The sequence below is a fragment of the Orbicella franksi genome, chromosome 6 (genome assembly GCF_964199315.1).
Source record: "Orbicella franksi chromosome 6, jaOrbFran1.1, whole genome shotgun sequence".
NCBI lineage: Eukaryota > Metazoa > Cnidaria > Anthozoa > Scleractinia > Merulinidae > Orbicella > Orbicella franksi.
In genome coordinates this window covers 4,463,167-4,483,149 of record NC_138150.1, presented here as the reverse complement: position 1 = coordinate 4,483,149, position 19,983 = coordinate 4,463,167, and the positions used below count along the sequence as shown (strand labels likewise).

The 19,983-nt window shown below is 37.9% G+C and overlaps 2 protein-coding genes across 8 annotated transcripts in view; one reads left to right on the top strand and one right to left on the bottom strand.

Annotated features, from left to right (window-relative positions):
* Positions 1-28: 28 nt before the first annotated feature.
* On the top strand, positions 29-11,396 carry LOC145489599 (very long chain fatty acid elongase 4-like). Its single transcript, XM_081468593.1, has 9 exons — positions 29-211; positions 425-492; positions 832-902; positions 4,321-4,508; positions 5,361-5,441; positions 6,654-6,710; positions 7,230-7,344; positions 7,548-7,672; positions 8,674-11,396. The coding sequence occupies exons 2-9, from the start codon at positions 476-478 to the stop codon at positions 8,971-8,973; spliced, it is 954 nt and encodes a 317-aa protein (XP_081324719.1). The 5' UTR covers positions 29-211; positions 425-475; the 3' UTR covers positions 8,974-11,396.
* LOC145489596 (uncharacterized) overlaps positions 10,743-19,983 on the bottom strand; it is a 37,511-nt gene continuing 28,270 nt past the window's right edge. For all 7 annotated transcript variants that reach the window (XM_081468585.1, XM_081468587.1, XM_081468588.1 and 4 more), the window contains 6 exons: positions 18,271-18,324; positions 15,246-15,311; positions 14,491-14,547; positions 13,456-14,178; positions 13,146-13,229; positions 10,743-12,987 (listed from right to left, as the gene is read on the bottom strand). In XM_081468585.1, the coding sequence (XP_081324711.1) occupies positions 12,677-12,987; positions 13,146-13,229; positions 13,456-14,178; positions 14,491-14,547; positions 15,246-15,311; positions 18,271-18,324 (1,295 nt within the window). In that variant the 3' untranslated portion in view covers positions 10,743-12,676. The remainder of the gene's footprint in view (positions 12,988-13,145; positions 13,230-13,455; positions 14,179-14,490; positions 14,548-15,245; positions 15,312-18,270; positions 18,325-19,983) is intronic.

Genomic DNA, 19,983 nt, shown 5'->3' with positions numbered 1-19,983 from the left:
AGGTCCAAGACAAACCATTATTGCCGGTCTCTGATTGGTGGTTCGTTAGTGGTTCGACGGGCAGAACGGGGGCTCGCCCGGGATCTTGTCAGCGGCCTTCGTTTGCACGCTTTGCACGGTCTTTGCGCGCGGGTAAATCATGGCCACCAGGAGCTGAAATTCGAATTTTTGTTGCTCAGACCTAGAACATCTTGCACTTTGAAGCTGCGAGGTTTGTTCTTGCAGTTATTTAAGTTTTGACCTGGCCCAGGTTGACTGATTCTATTGTTTTGTTGTCTATGAACTTTGGAATGAGCTAATATTTCGTCTCCGGCACGTGTCTTGCCACTCCATTATTGTGAAATGACCTTGTGAAGTGATTTTTTTAGTGTATGGGGAAAAATAATTTTCAAAAATAATTTTTATATTCCCTATTTTTGTACAGTACTGCCTTCAGGCTTTGTTCTGGATAGGAATATTTTTTCGCTCTCCCAGCATGGCAACAGATGGCAGGTGAGGAGTAGCTAAAGTAAGCCTAAGTTAGAAAGAGCTAGTTTTAATTTAAGCTTATAAATAAAAGGGTGCAAAACTACAGCCTTAAACGTATTATGTGAGAAGAACAAAAATTTAGAGCTGAAAATTAAGCACGCAGTAACCCACAGTAAAGATCTAACACCTACAAGCGTCAATTTTGCCGCATTTATTGTGATAAGGTATGATATAAGTTTAAATTACAACACACAACATGCGTGGAATGTCAATGATAGCGCAACCCCGACCCGTTGTTTTGTCTTTAGCGCAAGGTAGCCACTAACCACAAACCGGGGTTTACTTTCTTGTTTTCGGTGGCAGGCTTGTAAACATGGCTTCCCACTTGGTGAAGGAACTGCAAGAATTTTACGTACGGGTAGATTCTCAAAGCGGTGAGTTGGAGGTCAAACTTTAAAGTCCTTGCACATTAATCCATCGGGAATGCCGGTAAATTCCACAGCTTCAAACGACGATATTTTTGTAGCTGCTGTAATTTTAGTAATTCGAACTTGTTAATTTGATTGAAATGCAATTGCCCATGGCATTCGTGCTAATTCCTTCACTCCAATAGACCACTTTCGATTGATTCAGCTTGATAGCGAGGCCTAGAGGACACAGACAAAAGAAATGATTAAACAGGGTCATTCAATTTCCTTTGTTTGTGTCGTCTAAGTCTCACTGCCAAGCTGAATTTTAATATATCGCAAGTGGTCTATTGCATGTTATTTGTACTCATGGGAAAACTTATGAAAGGATGTTCCATGTAGATTCAACCCTCTAGCTAAAATTGAAACCCTTATTTTTATTTACTAGAAGGGAACAATGCATGGTTCCAGAAAATATCCATGTGCACCCAAGGAGGATTTTTGGAAATTCCAAGATGGAGGGTGTCTCAAAGACACATTTTTTGTTTTAAAGTACAGAAGGTTGGGGAGGGGGGAGGGGAGGAGCTTCAAACAAAAATGACCTCTATGGGAGAGGTATGGATATTTTCCGGGACAACGCATTGATATGGGAGAAGAAGACATGAAAATGTTTAGTCCATTTTAAGAAATGTCATTTAGAAATACATAACTTTTCAAGCTGTTAGAAAACAACCAAAGAAGAAATATTAAACTGAAAATAACAAGGATGGCTCCTATGGTTACCAGAAACTGAACAAAAACTCATCTCCCATTCACTCTTTTAATTAAACTTTTCACCTCTTCTGTCATAAAGCATGAATAATTACAGTTTTTTTCTCTATTAAATCTCAGGGTTATCTACGGTACCTTGCTGCAAATACATCTTAATAGGGAGCTTAAGCAACGACAACAATGACGCCGAGGACGACGCCCAGTAAAAAAATGAATTTATATTTTACAAGCAAAATTTGCAATTGTCTAGATCTGTTTGGTACCCTAATGGCTCTAAAAACGTGCTTAAGCTAAATATGCAACGACGGTGTTCAGTTGCAAATGGAAATACGAAAAATTAGCCGTCCTCATCCACGATCCGTAGACGACACAGAACTTGGTCATTTCTTGTTGTTGTTTTGCAGAGGATGCCAAAGAAATGTACAAAGATTTATACGCACGTGCACAGCTATTGTTTTGCTCAGTAAATCTTTTGTTTAGTGATGTTCTCATTGCCGTCTTCATCATGGTCTGCTTAAGCTTCCTAATGACATTTTAATAGAACTCTTATTGATGATATCAGAAAGATGCATGTTGAGAGGAAAATACATTTATAATAAGAAAATTGAAAGTCAAGGAAAGGCAAATAAAAATGTGTTCTTAGTTCCTTGTAAACACTGGGATTTGGGGGCATCCCTCTTCCCCTAGGAATTTTCTATTTTTAGAGGGTTGAAAATATAATTTCCCATGCTTTCCAGAGAACAGATCATAAATCAAAACATGGGAAAACTTTCACTAGTATTTAGTCACTTATGTTGTGTATATGTCAACCTTCAGGATAATTATTAGGCCAGTTGTGAGTAACCTAACGTGTCAGTGTTTCAAAATGAGTCCTCATGCAAAACCTTTCATGTAAAAAATGAGGTTGATTTGCATGAAAATGAATCTTATTGTAGAGGGAACACATTTTCATATCACAAGTGAGATCTTCAGACTACAGAAACCACAGACAATTACAGAAACCACAGACAACAGAGGGATTCTGTCGGTCGCGGAATTATATAAATTTAGTGTTTGGTTTTCACTTTATCCCAAGATTTACCCTCCCTCATTATATCTTAATTACTGAAAGTCTAAATAATTGCTTTTCTTTCATATCAAGAGTCACATCAAGTCCTTAGTTTGATGGAAAAAAAAAGAATTGACAAGCAAGCTGGCACAGATGGTTACTCAAGTGAAGCAACAGTTAATTCAATACGTCTAGAAAAAGGGATGATTAAAAATTCAAAATTTTGGTTGCTTTGCTAACCTTGCTAGATATTTTAATATCATCCTTGGTTAAAATAGCAACTCGATATAATTATCTTAGAAAACAGTTGTACAATGAAAGCACTGATATGGATCATTTGCACTTGAGTGATTCAACTGCCACCCCTGCCAATCATTCAGTCCCGTTGGCCCTGCACATTGCATTCATTTGATGGTTTGTGAAAATAGTTTTTTTTTTTCATTAAAAATATCCCAAACCCTCTTCATTAGTGTTTAATTAGGATGTGAGCAGTTATCTAAATTCTTGTATAACAAAAACAATTAAAGGATTTATTTTGAAACAAAACAGATTTGTTCCATGACCAGTAGAAACTCATCTGTTTTGTGGGTCTTCTGTAGTTGAAGATCTTGCTTGTGACTGGTTATTTATGCAATAAACATTCCAAACGTATTCATATTCAGTGTTCAGATTTTTTTTCAAGTTTGACTGTGAATACTGGTATTTAGCAGACAATTTTCCCCAATTTAAATGAAGGAAATACTTTTTCCTGGGTTTTCAGAGGTTAATGCATGTGTGTAGGTGCTTGTGGTCATTATATGCCCCAGCTGCTACTCAGCATCTGTCCTTTTTGCACCATGCAATACAATGAAGACCTCTGTCATTGTTACCACTGCTAGTCACTTACAATACTCGTGATGCTACATGTAGTAAGAGAAACTGGAAGACTAGCTTTGCCAGATGCAGAATATTTTTGTCATGTGTTCTATAAGAGCTGGCATCCACAGTCAAGTGTTGATTGTTACCCTTGATCGACACTCAATCAATACTCAATTGACACTCCCTCAACACTCAGTCAACATCTCGGTCGACAGTCAGTTGAGAATTCACTAATTTTCGCAGGCACGACATTGAGTGTGGATCAATATAAATGAATTGGTCAACACCTGGCCAGCTATCAACTGACGGTCAGTGAAGTGTTGATCAGGTGTTGATAGAGATGTTGACCGAGTGTCAGCCAAGTATCGATTAAGATGTCCATTGAGTGTTGGTTGATCAACAGTTTTTGTTGTTGTTTTGTTTTGTTTTCCTTTTCAATTCACATTTTCAGCTTTGAAGTAGGTGACTTTAATCTTGGGGTGGATGGCTTTAATTAAGTGTCGGCATAATAATGTCAGTGCTAATCTTAAAGTTGATCCCTCACATAAAGTGACTCAAGGAAGGGATGCCAGTCCATGATAGCTTGCCTCTACACCTTTATAAACGTGGTTGGAGAGAGGTAATGTGAAAGTAAAGTGTCTTGCACAAGAGCACAATGTAGTAACCCCATCCAGCTCTTGCGGCCAGACCACTCAATTCAGAGTCCTGCCTAAACCACTAGGCAACCAACCCTATACTTAGTTTAATGTCTGTCTTTTCCATCTTTAGATCCAAGAACTTCAAATTGGTTATTTGTTCCATCCATCTGGTCTCCTGTAACTGCAGTAATAACTTATTTGTTGTTAGTATGGCTGGTTCCAAGAGTCATGAGATCCAGAGAAGCTTTCAAACTTACCACCCTACTAGTAATTTACAATGCTGCTTTGACATTACTGAATTTATACATCTGTGTTGAGGTAAGTTGTAAATCGAAATCTTATATTTCCATCTTTAAAGCAGAAATGTTTGCAGCAAACCTTGTACAGTGTACGTGTACATGTAATCCAGCAAATATGAACAAAATGCTCAGCTTAAAGGTAAATTTAGAGCAGGCACTGGAGTTCTGATAGCTTTGAAAGAGCCACCCACAAAGTTATGGTGAAAAAACTGAGCAGTGCTCTAAATCAAGAAGATGAATGACCTTGAAACTGATTTCCTTTGGTTCTGCTTAAACAAAATCAATACAAACTACACTGTAGCTCATCTTTCCTTAGTGAGTATCTTGTTTGATAATCGTAATATCAAATTTGAAATTTAATGATTATCAAACAAATACTCGATCACTAGTCAGAGTTTTTGTGGCAAAAAAACTTAATATTGTACTTTTAAGGACAAATTGTTCAAAACAGAGATTTCATGTGGAAAAAAAATTAAATCTACGTGTATACCAGCATTCCAGTTTAGTTTTGCTACTTTTAATTCCTTGTAAAATAAACATTTTTGGCTTTTGAGAACACTTCCTCCACACGTTATTCCCTCCCCTCAGAAAGTCAGTCCAGCGACATTCCATGGGTCTGGGAATGGAAATTATCTGGGTTTGCACATTTCAATCTGCAAGTTGCTTAAATAAACTTACCTAATATGATGTGTTAATTTTAGAACATTGCTTACAGAAAAGAACTTCCATTTCAACCAATGTAAATTGAAGAAAATATAACTTGCATGGTTTATGTCCATGATTTGGTAACCATGGTTTACTATAATGTGAAATACTAATAGCTTGTATGTGTACATGTGAAATTATGTTCACTTCTTTTTCCTTTTAATAGCTTTTGATTTCAACTATTGATGCTGGGTATAGTTATTCCTGTCAAGAGTTTTCAATGAGTTCTGAACCCAAGGAAATGAGGGTAACTGTCTTTCAGAAGATCTGAAAACGAATTATAATTATATTTATTATATTCTCAACTTAAAAACAGTTATAGTGTTGCTGTTATAAAGATTTCAATAAGAACTTTCTGTCAAGTATTCAATTAATTTTGTAAGTTATTATTTGTAATAATAAAAATAATACAAATAATAATTGTGACAAAAACTAGAGCTAAGCTTTACAAAATGCTATAATATTTACATAATTTGATGTCTGTTAAACCTGTAAAACATGTTTCCGTATCTAATCATGATATCATGGTTACTACAACTAATACTAATACTACAAATAATAATTATAATAATAATTATGATAATAATAATATTAATAATAATAATAATAATAATAATTTTAAGTGTCCCTACTTGTAACTGACGATTACTGCACGTTGAGAATTACAAATTGAAGGACGTCAAAGCACTCATCAAGAGCACTAGACCTCGTCTTGATTCCAATGATTATCTTTATTACAATGATCCAATGCTGAAAACTGTCAAACTAAAATACAAGTAAAATATCCAGTCTATTGCGACACGAAATAACAAAGCCGAACAATAATCGGATATGATAAACACACGAACACAGGAAAGGCAAAAACAACTGAATTAGAAATAAAGCAATGAAATGAAACTAAGAAAGGTAAAAGCATGCTTGCCGATTGTCCTTTCTGCACGCCTGAGTAGTTATAAACGCAGGATCCAAAAAACTTTGCAATAAATGCAATATACTTCGCAAACGCAATAACAGATCATGCACTCAGACGATTAGTAAAACTGACGTACAAGGTTCTGAAACATGATCTGACGGAAACATCACTAATATCTAACCTAGACAGTTACACTACTCCTCATAAATGATTCATTTCAGCAAATTGGGAACTTTATTATAATGAACAATAGGTTTTAATTTGGTACTATACCTGCATCAGACATTATCAACTGAAGATTGCCATGGACAGACAAAAGTCAAGGAAAATCAGATTTTTTTTTCAAGGTCAGGAAAAAAGTCAGAGAATTTTGTATCAGCTCAGGGAATTTCTAAATCCCTGTTCAAAGTCTCAGAATTTATCTATAAACCATCCACTTTTGTTGTTTCATGGCCAAGATAATCATCCTGCAAGGTGAAAGTTGTTCTATCGCTTTTTTTATTCTGGTGAGTGAATTAGACAAGTGTTATGTCCTGTTTTTTGCAGATTGCTTCAGTCCTGTGGTGGTTTTATTTCTCCAAAATTGTGGAACTTTTCGACACTGTAAGTACTTCCATCTTTTAATCAGCCAGTTTCAGCATTCCTTTGATGCAGTCATGTTAGTTCTGATATATTTTTTCTCCATACACAAAGACAAAGTGCTGTTCTGATCAGATATAGACTATCGCAAAATTTGAGCGGGTAAAATATAAATTCAGTTTTTACTGGCCGTTATTGTCGGGGTTGTCATCATCACTGCTTAAGCTCTCAAATACCTTACCAGAACTTCTATGAGTGTGAGAATGAAAAAGTTTCAGAAGTTAATAACAGTGTAGGTACAACAGCACCAAAAAAATATCATCTGTTTACGTACTTAGTTTCAGAGAATGTGATCTGATAGGGAAAAAGTCTGCATACAAGCCAAGTGGCCCACCAGGCAGGAGCTTGTATCCCGGTTTCGGTAGCATGAAGCGACTAGGAGTATTTCTATTCCCCCCTGGATGGGATGCTAGTCCATCACAGGGATCATCGCTAGTCCATTGCATGTGATCTGATAATGTGTGTTAATTCTTCATCTGGCAGATGTTTTTCCTTCTCCGTAAGAAGAACAATCAAGTAACTTTCCTTCATGTTTATCACCACACAACTATGGTTGGCTTGTGGTGGATTGGAATGAAGTGGGTAGCGGGTGGACAGTGTAAGTTATTCATTGCTCTTTGCGTCTTGGGTTGATAAATTGAAGTCCGAAGTCTACGATACATTTCCACCAGTTGAAAATAATTGCCTTATGGGTTGATTTTTTTGAAACTCACTATCCCTTTACCCTTTCTTAACAAATGTATTCATGTAGGGCATCTGATCTTCATCTGAAATGCAGAATTTAATTTGTTTTCTTTGCAGCATTTTTAAGTGCAATGATTAATTCTATGGTACACGTCTTTATGTACACTTACTATGGTATGTCAGCTGTACCAAGTTTAAGGAAATACCTTTGGTGGAAAAAGCATCTAACACAATTTCAGTTGGTAAGCTGTCTTTTGATATATATCTTGTAGAATAGCTATGATTTCTTTTGATACTTATGTCAGACAAACAACTGAAAAGAAAGTTTTATTGTAATAGAGGTAATAATTTCTGAAGAAACTGTGTCGATGTGAAACGCTTTGCTCTTTATGAACTTCAGAAGTTGACAGGGGTAAATTAAGTGTTGCAACGAGTTTGTGAATCCGATCTTTTGAGTGGTAGCTTGTTATCCTCTGATGAAGCCGAGGGGTAAAGTTTGAAACATCAACCTTGCAAACTCTAGTGAAGTTTAGCTTTGGCTAAGTTCATAATTTTGTTGCCAGAACTTAAGATAGCTGCATGCTTAATTTGAATGAGCAAAGGCAGTTTAAATTCAGTGCAGACTGCTGCAACATGTAAATGAAGCCCTAATCATACCCTACAATATTTCAAATAGGTCAATGAGACAATTGTTAATACTATTAATACTATTACAGACCTACTAGGAGTTAGGAGTTACAGAGGCATGGTGGCCTCATAGTTAAGTGTACTTGCCTCTGTATCAAGTGGTTCTGGTTCAAGTCTTGGCCGGGCACATCATGTTGTGTTCTTGGGCAGGATAATTTACTCTCCCAGTGCCTCTCTCTAGCCAATTGCATAAATGGGTACCAGCAAACTTAATGCTGGAGGGAACCCTGCAATGGACTAGCATCTCATCCAGGGGGGGAGCAGAAATACACCTTGTCGCTTCATGTTACCGAAACCAGGATAAACACCAGTCTAATAGGCCACTTTGCTTGTATGCAGACTTTACCTTGCCTTTTTACTAGGAGTTAGGAGAACCTGGTTATGGAAAAATTATATTAATTTTACAATCTGTCAGCTATTCTGGTATGAGGTTGGTGACAGCCATGCATCCCACATTCCCTCTTGCCCCACACCCCAAAAATCATGCAGACAGACTAAAGAAATACAGAGTATATTTTATTTAATTTCTTTTTTCCTCTTTTTCCCTCTGTTTTAGACCCAGTTTTGTATGCTTCTCTGTCATGGTGTTGTCTCACTCTATGTCAAGTGTAACTATCCTCTGTGGATGCAGTATGCCTTGATTGGTTACATGATCTCCTTCCTTGTTTTGTTCTCAAATTTTTACATTCATGCATACTTTACCAGGAAGTTCAATAGGCATGAAAAGGGTGTAGCAAATGGAACAGTCAGGGAAAGTGCTGATATCATGGCAAACGGTAAAGTCATGACTAATGGAGAAGTCATAGCAAATGGGATAGCAAGCTCCGATGTTGAAGATAGGAAGAAGCGCATTTAATATCAAGATAGATGGTAGAGATTTAGGACAAAAGTTGATGTTTATTTCAAAAGTTCACATCATTTCTCTCTCCTATGTAGCGGCTCAACAAGGTGTGTTTGTGAGATTGCGAGATTTTTTATGTAGGCTAAAAGCCTTTGCAGAGGAAAAGAAATATCCTGGTTTGTAATTTTAATCTGGGTTGGGGGGGGGGGGTATTAAGGGTTATTTTTTATGTGGTGGTTTTAAGGCGCTAGCAATGGAAGTCAAGGCAAGAAAATGACTCTAATGGACTAAGACCTTGAAGGCAAGAAAAGTGACAGTTTAGTAGGAGCTGTTCCATTCCAAAATACTGTAAAAAGGTAACTGAATTTATGATACAAAACGCTGCAGGGCTGGCTGTCTAAAAAAAAACTGATAATATATCTTATCTTTCATGTACATGCACATACCCAAAATGTATATTACAAAGTCATTTACTTCAGTATAACAAAATGTATTTAGCTCATATGCATAACATACAGAAATTAAGTGATGATTATAATTATTGTTAAATACATTGCATAATAAAATGATCATATAATATAAATTTATACATGTAGATCAAAAAAGACAGTGTGTGTTTATACAAAGAATCAATTTAGCTCTCAGGGTCCCAAGTTATTTAGGACTCCAGGTTTAGAAGCTAAAATACATTTAACAACCAAGCCCCTGTTGCTTTACCTCAAGGCCCTTAAGAACAGAAATAAGCATCTATTTCCAGGCTCTAACAAAGAAAAGTTTTTGAATTCACACAAGGGTTCCAGAGACACCCCTCTCCTCTCTTCCTTGGGACCCTAAGCACTAAATGTTTTAAATTAGAATATTTTATCTTTAGAACCAAATTGAGAGAGTTTGTTAGTCTTAGCTTGCACAGCAGATAGTGAAAATTATGGGAGGGAAGAGTGAGGAAAATTTTGTTAGGAATAAGCACAATCGTAAGGAAATTGGTGAGGACAAGTTTCATACACAACTACAAGGAAATTGTGTTCTGCTTTCAAATTATTTCCGTGGCAAAAGTCACTCAGGGCTCTGGATCTTCAAAAAGTGAAGATCAAACTTGTTATACATTATCGTGAATAAAAAACGTGGGTGTATTTGTGAAACTCTTGTACAATTATGTGAGGTTTAGCTTGCTGTTCTTCTACTGCAGGAAGTGTGAAATAAGGCCTTAGTACATTTGCCTTGGGATATCAAAGGGGAGGGGGTTTCTATTGATGTTGCCAGCACTCTGGGTTCCGTAGTGCAGGCCTCCCAGGGTTTTTTGGGGGGAACAAGGGAATAGATATAATTTTAAGCTGTTTGCCAGTTGGCAGTTCCATATGGTAAAAAACTGTGGCCAAGGGCAGCATTTTCAAGTTTGAGGTCACAGTTTTTCAATGTACAGACTGACCCCAAGCTGGTAAATAACTTATTTATTTTTTCCTCTCTCTTTCAAATCACTTTTATAATTGTTGACCTTTTCCACGCACACACACATCACGTGCTCATTACCGTGGTCAGAGATAGAAAAACTCAATTGCGGGATTTGTTACCGTGCCCTCTTGGAAAAAATAAAACCATTTATTTCAAGGGAACAAGGGAATGTTAATGGGGAACAAGAAGGAAAACAATTAAGAAAATTTTTTTTAGAGATCAAGGAAAGTGGGTCATCCCCCTCGGAGGTCTTCTGTAGTATGAAGCAACTTAGTTCACTGTGGGTCACCCCATAGCATTTTGACTGAGATGTATTTCACAGACGACTAAGACACATGTTTCAATGGTAATGTTTATTAAAAACAATCTTTCCATACAAAATATACTCTAACCAAGCTAAAATGTTATATTCCCTACGAAACCACAGCAGGCATTACACACATGGAATGTTAATTATCTTACAATGATAAATGGTGTGGCATGCGTCACCTACGTGACATTAATATGAATATGTAATATATGAAACTAAATAATGACAAATCTGGCAGTCAACAGACCAATTTTGATATATTAAAATTCAGCCTAAAACAATAGACCTCAGTACGAGGCTCCTAGGAATAACTACAGAGTTTGTGGGGTTTATTCGCCAGAGCCTCGTGCTGAGGTCCATTGTGTCAGGCTGAATTTTGGTCTATTGTCACACACGCCTTGGATTGAAAAGTCACGTTTACAGCCGTTAAACGTGTTGTCACGCAATGCAACTTGTGCCGTGACAAACCAAGCCACCTTCACAAGGGTTCCTTGCTTAGCGATTTCAAAACACCAGCAGCTGCATGTATGGTAGTCGAACAAAGAATCTATGAACTTATGTCTGGTCATGAGTTTAGCACAGTTCTCTTGGCCTTGAGTGAAAATTTTGCGCATCTTTTGAGAACAACAGGATTAATTTTCAAACACGATTCGACACATTTTTTTGGACTTTTAAAGGGTTGTGTCACGGATTTAAAGTCGTTTTGAGGTTTGTAAAATAGGCTTGAAAAGGACGCTTACCTCAAAATAATAGGTGAACAAAAAACTTGAAAAAAAAGGGGAAAAAAAAGAACGATCAAGGTAACAGCGATTCCGAAAAGGTGCAAGGATTGTTGAAAATGTGAACGAGTAACGAAAGACGAACGTAGAAAAATCTAAATTTGTCAAAATTAGTCATCCGTGACAAAGCCCCTCAAAGCATGAAGACACAATCAATCAGGAGACGACCATGTGTCAAATCAGACGTGTTGTTCATGACCTCAATATGACTGCCAATGAAAGCATACCGAAACCAACAAATAGCAAATAAAGTAAATAACTAACTCTTATAGTTCATCTATAATGTGAAACATTGGGCAAAAAACGTCACACAGCAAACATAGGGAGAAAAAAAAATCAAGTTTCCCTCTCAGCTGCCTTTAAGACAGTTCCTACTTTGCCCTAATTGCTAACTTTGAAAATGGTGCCGAAAAGACTGAAAGTTTTATATTTACATTGTCGTACCAAAAGCGCTTTCCGCGACACATAACCTTTGCATATGTAACGAGGCAAAAAATAGTGAACTCTTTGGTCGAAATGGATTGATTATTAGTGATAATTAGACAACGCTTCCAGAGGGCGCTGTATTTTACTGGGTTATAGTGAAGTCTAAATGCTTCCTCTTGACCAATCATCAGCTATTTATAAACATTTTTCATCGTTCTTTTCTCACTTTTTTTCTTAATCAATTTTAAAAAATGAAACTTTCCAGTCAAAAAGGTTCTCTTGAATCAAAAGACCCGATGACTGAGTAATCACTTTCATTTTACAAAAGTAATCAGTATTGTGTGACTTCATCTCAAACAAATTTCAAATTTCGCTTGAAATACACACAGCAGTCAAATTCAAAAAATTACTTCCGGCACAAGCGCCTAAGTTAACGTGTTCGTTTGCTTGAAAGTTCAGAATTTCTTAAACGTTGAGATAATTAGCGGCAGTTTTGGCGGGAACCGCACGAACGCCTGGCATTTGACCACTGCGTGGTTACCTCAAGCTTGATCTATGTTGCTAAGCAACTCTGTAACAAACACATCGCGGGCTCGGCCACTTCTCAGAGAAAGGAAATACTTATTTCCAGTAAATCCCGGATGTTTGAGAGGACTTCACAAATCCGTAAATGTTTGAAAATCACAAAGTCGTATGATAGCTAAACTACATGTAAAAAAAAAAAACACACACATAACAGTCACCGACCAATATGTCAGCCGTCTTTCTTCATGAAGCTGAAGTTACACTCTTTCATGGTATCAGGAGCAAACTTGTAGATCAGCCGCTGGCCAGGGACCCGCTCTAGGATCTTCCTCTCATAGTAGTACCGCAAAGCACGACTCATCTTCTCGTAATTCATGTTGCGCCGATTCTTCCGCTGACCCCAAAGCTTAGCCACCGCGCCCGAGTTGACGAGTCGGAAAATCCCTTCCTCACGCTCTATCCACGTGATGTATCGCGGACACGTTTCCTTGTTCTCCAGGAGTTCTTTGAGAAATTCCCACAGATGTAAAGATCTTGTTTCTGAAAAGATAGAGGAAATATTTAAGAACTGAAAAATGGCGTCTGCGTGTTTACATTAATAGTAAATACGGATGACCCAATGTTCGCGGTAACTCCAAAGCATATTTATGTTTTGACTGTTTTGAATAAGAAAGAAACACAATATTTGAATCACTTACGCTTTCTTCGGCCAACGCGGGGTTTTGCACTGGGTGAACTGGAATTAGAACTTTTAGAGGACGATTCGCTGCGATTATGGTTACCTGCAAACAACAAAAGAGTGGAAATGAATCCAACAGTCCAACAGGTAATGTAAAGAAATTAAATATATTCGAGTTTTGCATTGCACACGAAAAAGAGTCAACAGCTCGTGTAGCCCGCTATATCTGTCCGTGTCGCCCCTACCTAGTTTTCAGCAAGTAAGATGCCTTGAGTGAAGGCTTTGCCTGTGCTGCACAAAAATCAATCACAATAGGTACATTGACTCACCATCTTTCGCCTCCTCGGTGCCAGAATCCGTTGAACTCGAACTGTTTCTCCTGCGGGCAACAGGCGAGTCGCATCCCCTCTGCGAGGGCGAGCCGCTCCCGTACGGAGAAGCCGGCGGAGAGGGTGATACCCGCTCTTCTACATAATCCAGCTCACTGTCCGCACACGATTTGGGGGAAAGACTCGCCGGGAAAGGCACATGGTGTTCGGCTGGTGACGGCCTCATAGGCGGTGGGGCCCCGTTGGGCGGCATCTTACTGAGCGGTGCAAACGAGCCCTCCAGTTTTGGTTTCTTCGCGTCGGGAGGTGAAGCCCCGTTGTTAAGAAGACTACCAGCGGAGAATGGCTCATCATAAAGCCCATCTCGGGTTCTCACGCGCTCCTCGGCTGAGGCCTTCTTAGGCTGTGAAGCCGCATCAAACAGCGCGTCAGTTTTCGCGAAGAAACTCGCCGCCAACGACAGCGTCTGCAATGGCGTCCTTGGGAAGTTATCCAACGGACTGGTCGGGGAGGGAATCAGTGGGGGCACCGGGGGGAGATCACGATTCCTGTGAAGTTCCGGCATGTTGCGCTGAGGCTGGCGTTGGTGGGTGTATCCGTTGATTGGTGGAACACACGGCGGGAAGTTCCCGTTTGGCGGCCACAGGCGAGAAGCGCAGAAGCCATTAGAAGCAGTGTTGGTTTGAGCAGGGTATCCGGCTACGGGGTAACTCAGTGGCAGATCTAAAGGGTTAAATGAAAGGCATTCTTTAACACCACAAGCGGCATAAAATTATAATTAGTCATTATTCAGCGAGAAAGCAATCTACAAAGTATGTATGTATGTATGAATATAAATGATCAATCATTAAATTGAGCGAGTCAAAGTGTCACGTAGCACATCCTACAGGAAGCAATTTATTACCAATTACCCAAGCCACGCTAGGTGTGAGCAATTTTTCAGACCGAGACGAAGAGAGTGGTAATTATAACAAAAATAACCCTAGAAATGCTGATTAACACTTTTCGAATAACACTTTACCATGGAGTACTTACTTGGTTGGGGCCTGGATACCGGACCAATACCACCTGCCGTGGAGTTCTTGGAGGGTACTGGGGTAAACAAAATATAAAATAGTTTTTAATTTTAAATCTTTTTTTTTTTTTTTCAGAAATTAACTCACAAAGGACGCTTGTTCGGAAAATCTTTTCAAATGCAAATTATGGCAGAAAGCTGGTTTTTTTGACAATCAATAAACACACGCCCAGCGTGAATATTATGGCAAACTGCTTGTTTTTCTTCGAAAGAAAGAGTACAATCACCTACTATAAAAAAAAAAAGGAATACCCCCTCCAAGTTAAATCGTTACTGTGATTCAGAGTTACTACTGCCTTCATTTAGACGATAAAAAAAGCACCAATTCTTTTGCATGGGCATCAAGAAGTCTGCCGAAGGAAATCTATAGACGCTGAATGTAAATATTATTTTTAACAATCATCATATAAGGCTATAATCTGAGTTGATGCTTATTGTTACAGATTCTCATGACTTGTTTGCTTGAGTGGGTGTCGATATTTTAAGGAGAAATTAGTCTTTTAATCACAGATTGGTTTAATTTTTTGTGTGTTATAGCATCGCCTGTTGAAAGGGCGGTTTTTGTAAATATGATACGGTTATGTTCCCCCAGGGGTCGGAAATTTTACAAAGTATCTAAACACGAAAACACTTGGGTTTGCCGGCGTTGTATTCGTTCTAATTTCCCAGCTAATAACTTCCTAGAGGTTTACAACAAATAATTATTACAACGTACCGAAAGAACTGCTCGACGAGGTTATTGTATCGTTGGCACCCTCAATTAGTTCGCTGTCACTTTTCACTGAAAAGAAACACACCGCCATTAAAATTTGCATTTATAGAAGTATTATTAAATAAATTTCACCTGTTTGAAGGATAGGTGGGTGATAAGGGAGTGTTCATGAGTATTTAGCTTGCCAAGTCCTACATGAAACGTAACTGAGTAAAAAAAAAAAAGGATCAAATTATCGTTTTAAAAAATATGTGGTTTTTAAAATGAACACACTTCAGCCAAAAAAAAACTTTACGTATTAAACCGTTCAATTAGTTAACTTCTCTTGTTATAAGGTAAAAGTTTTCAGCCAAGGTCATACAAAACTGTCTTTTTAACGGAAGAAACGAAATATTTTGCCCTCGGCAAAACGGCAAAAGCTCTAGCGAAAGAATTTTTGCAAATCCAGTTGTTTTACTTCTGCACTAGTGTGTTACAACAATTATAAAGCACACAATATGGTGACATATTCTTTTGAAAACAGTTATTTTTTTCCTGTGATATTAACCACGTCTCAAGAAACGACAAACTTGTCATTAATACTACAGGCATCAATTAACTGGCCCTGTAACAAAAATTAATTATTATTCATTGGTGAAAGTCGTTTGAAACCTGCTCGCCGTTAACAAAGTAAATTGCTTTCGACTTATTTTCTCTGATGATCAGGCGAATAATAATAATAAAACATCCACCCAAGCAAATTTATCCGAAATTTTAAAAAACAGGTAGAATTGAAATTTTTTTTTTTAACTTCCTTGAGACCAAATTGAGCAAATTTAGCTTTTTTTTTTTTTCACATGCATGTTTGCCAAAATGCGCCTTCGTGATGGTATGAAAATTATTATTTACTACGTTTTTAATGAGTTTCCTATTCTGCAAAAATGCAGGTAAAAACAATAGCTGTTTACTCGAAGACTTGGACAGAAAATAAAGCCAAGTGTCTCAGAATATTAAAGTGAAGGAGGTAAACAACAGTCTCTCTAATAAATTCCTTCTACATTGTACAAGACGTTCTGCGATTCATTGAGGTAGCACAGGAAAGATAATTCATTCACTGTTGACATACAAGACGTGCCCATTATTCATAATGCTTCAAGCATCTTTGCAGAGTGGATAGTAGTAAAACAAGTTTTAAAAATTTAAATGAAATTTGTTCCGCCCAACTTGTTATATTAACAAGCAGATGTTTCATCAGCTGGCCCCAAGCTGAAGAAACGTGCCAAATTATGAAGCCAAAATGTTTAAAATTATTTCGGCCATGAGCTAGGTTTTAGCTTCAAGGCATCCACACACTCGGAATATTTGGCATTCATAAACAAGTTTTTTGAAAATGTTTTTTTTTTCTTTTTCCTGTCTTTTGTTTGCTAACTTCACCACTTTAGCTCACACAAAATATTAAAACCATTTATCTTCTTCCAGAACCTACCCCCAATTGACCCAAGCTCCCCAAATAATAGTAAAAGACAGGTTTAAACAAAAAGCAAGCCAATGTCTACATAAATACGTGGAATAATTTTAAAACAAAAAAATTACAATTTTTAGATAACTTTCTAGAATACCGTTGAAAACACGCTCTACAACGCAGCAAGTAACTCCTCAGGCCAAATTTACTGTGGTGTAAAATTGCTCCCGATTAAAGCTAAGCTCCTTTGCATTATACATACAACGGTTTAAGAAATTGTTTATAATGTGCCAGGGGGTTTGTTTAGAAACCTTTCGCGCCTTCGTTGTCAACACTAGAAATGGAAAATTCAAGCGAACTTTCCTCACACTTTAAACCACAGTCTTACACAGCGAAGCCTACGAATCTCAGTTACAAGTTTTTTAGGAAATAAACTAGCCATTTATCTCGAGACAGACGTCATTACATGGCTCCATAGTGGTAATATTTATTGAACGGTTAATATCAGGAACGCTACAACAAAATCTCACAGAGCTCTAAATTATAATTTACGTGCTTAGGTTTACAAACGACAGGCTTGCAAATCTCTTTTAAAGTTAAAACAGAGCATTTGTAAACTGAAAAGATGTTTTAATATTTTATCAGCAAAATCTACTTTCCTCCAAGTCTTGCATATTCAAAGGTGTACGATATTTAATATATGTGCATCGTAAACCCCAAGCCTGTTTAATATCGTAAGCTAACGTTACATTGTCACCGAGTAAATGTTCACAATATTGATTTGCTCTGGACTCGGAATACGACGGTTTTACCAAAAAAGTGCTGAAATAGCAACTCTCCATTAAGTTGTAGCTGAGAGTACAAATCGAAGCTAAAAGGAAGTGCTGTGTGTTTATGTCTCGGTACGAGAGAGCCCATATGATAATTATGCTTTAATCTGAGAGCAGTATTACTTTAGGCCCGGCGACATTTGACTCGATAAAAAGATATCAACACTAAAACTGTGATTCCTGAATAAATCAGCGATACCTTGGTGAAGAAACTGAGGAAACTCAGAACAAAACCTTATTGACGAGCGCTAATATACAAGTCATTGCGAAATTTATGCAAATCAATAAATGTCAACTCCATTTTGTCCTCGAGACTTATCACTCCCGAATCTTGTTCTAAACCTTTCGACCACGAAACAGCAAAAAACACGAGAACAAAATGTTTCGTCTGAATGCAAAAATGAGATGTATAGCAGTCTCTTCGTTTGTCCAAGACAGGTAACACAGGAATTAAAGCGAACAACGGAGGTAGTTAAAGCTAATACATAAATATAAATTACGTCCACAAGCCAAAGATATCTCTATTGTGGTTTTAACACAAAGAAATTACAAAATACCCTTAGCAAAAACAAGTAATGTCAGTTAACTTCGATCATTCAAGCATAATGAGAACACCTAACCATAGAGCAAACAAAAAGCGAACTGCTTTGCTCCCGGAAGAAACTTCGAGAGAGCTGTTTTTGCTCCCGGAAATATTTAACCTGATGCAACCCGCTACGTGACAAAATAATTTTTCGTCCAAAAGCTACTAACTTACCTCTGACATCTTTTTCTCCCTCAGCATGTGTCTCATCTTCATTAAAAGATTCGTCTGAAAGAGAGAAGGTGTCGTTAGATGGTTCGATGATTCGTTAAACAGCGCTAAATTTCTGCAATAATTGTGCGTGTCTAGCTCATTTCAATGCCAAGTGAATGGAAACCATAGCGCCCCGCAACGCGGAAAACTATTCAGAATGAAACCTGGTTCGTCGCGCTGTTAAATAAACCTTGCTCAAAATTGATCACAATTAACGACACTTCGCCATTTTAAACAGACTAAACGCTTAAAGAGACACATGTAGGCACGTAGAGTCTTAGCGAAGAGTTTGAGAATATCTCGAGACTGATCAATCTTCTGGTATTTAGCATACATGTACACCTCACCGCCCGACATAGAAACCCGAAAAGATGGTCACACAAGAACCTATGCAATTGTACGATAGACCGTCATCTGGGAAGATTATTAGCCCTTGAGAAACAATAAGAATTCTGTATCATTCAACGATGTGAAAGGATTGACCAGAAATTATAAAAATAGCGATGGACTGCACTTCGTCTTTCCTTCGCCTCCTTCGTGTACGGATATGGCGCGTACTGAAGCGGTGCGGAAACGAACACGGTTGTTAGTTTCATTCATGCAACAGACGGGCACAGACGAGGCTTTGCAATGCCAATAAAACAAACGAGATTCACAATCAGCTGCAATGAACGCAAGTCTGTCAGATAGAGCTTAAATAAACGGCGTAAACGGCGAGAACTATACAAGATGCAATCGATCAGGAAGCTAGTTTGGCTGCGTAAAATTACACTGCAAATCGACATCTCCGTTTCCAAATTACCATCCGAAATGTAGACTGTAATCTCTAAAACCGGACTATTCGAACAACAAGGCATGAACTACTACATTTCAGCTTTAACACTTTCCCCAAACGAAAGTAATGAACGGCGGCTAACAGTAAATATATCATAAAAGTTCAAATTATTGCAGGGACAGTTCACGCAAGGCATACGAGCTAATACTAACGAAATATTATGATTCAATTCGAGTCGATTACCTTTTCGTCGACGTCTTTTCTTTTTCTCCTTGCTAAATATTCTTAAAGAGCAGTAATAGGGCATTTCCAGCTTTGAACGTTTGGCGGAAAGCTCGCTTATTAGGAACTCAACATGCAAGAGCAAACCACGGACCACAGTCGATAAATATGCTGGGGGATTATTGAGCAAAAAATATCTTTGAGGGAGGGGAGGGAAGGTCATAAACATTTACATTTTACTGAATTTGCTCTCTGATATATTATCATCGGTGAATTGATGCTATTACATAAGAAGATATCTTGAAAGCATAAGTTATAAAACGAAGAACCTTTTAGCACTTTCGGCCTCTATTTACAAATGTTTAAAGCATCAGAACAAAAGCCTCCCGAGCACTATCCCCTCAGTAAGTGAGAGGTCATTGCGATTCGAATTTCACTTGCCTATTTACGTAACCGCGATGGATTATTTGCATTTTTACTAAAGCGAGCAGTATAATTTGTTTCGCCCGAGTAATTTGAATTCAAAAGGCTGGTTTCCCGAGTTTTGAAACGAGTATACGCTGTCGAAATGGCAAATGCGCTGTAAAAGTGTGATCAAACGGTTGTCCGTGATAGCATAGACGGGCAGCATTGACACAAAAACCAACAGACCCGGAAGTGTGTAACAAAGCGTATCT

Coding starts and splice junctions, on each gene's coding strand:
- LOC145489599 (XM_081468593.1), top strand. Junction 7,345..7,547: donor GTGGGTAGCGGGTGGACAGT/GTAAGTTATTCA, acceptor TTTTCTTTGCAG/CATTTTTAAGTGCAATGATT. Junction 7,673..8,673: donor ATCTAACACAATTTCAGTTG/GTAAGCTGTCTT, acceptor CCTCTGTTTTAG/ACCCAGTTTTGTATGCTTCT.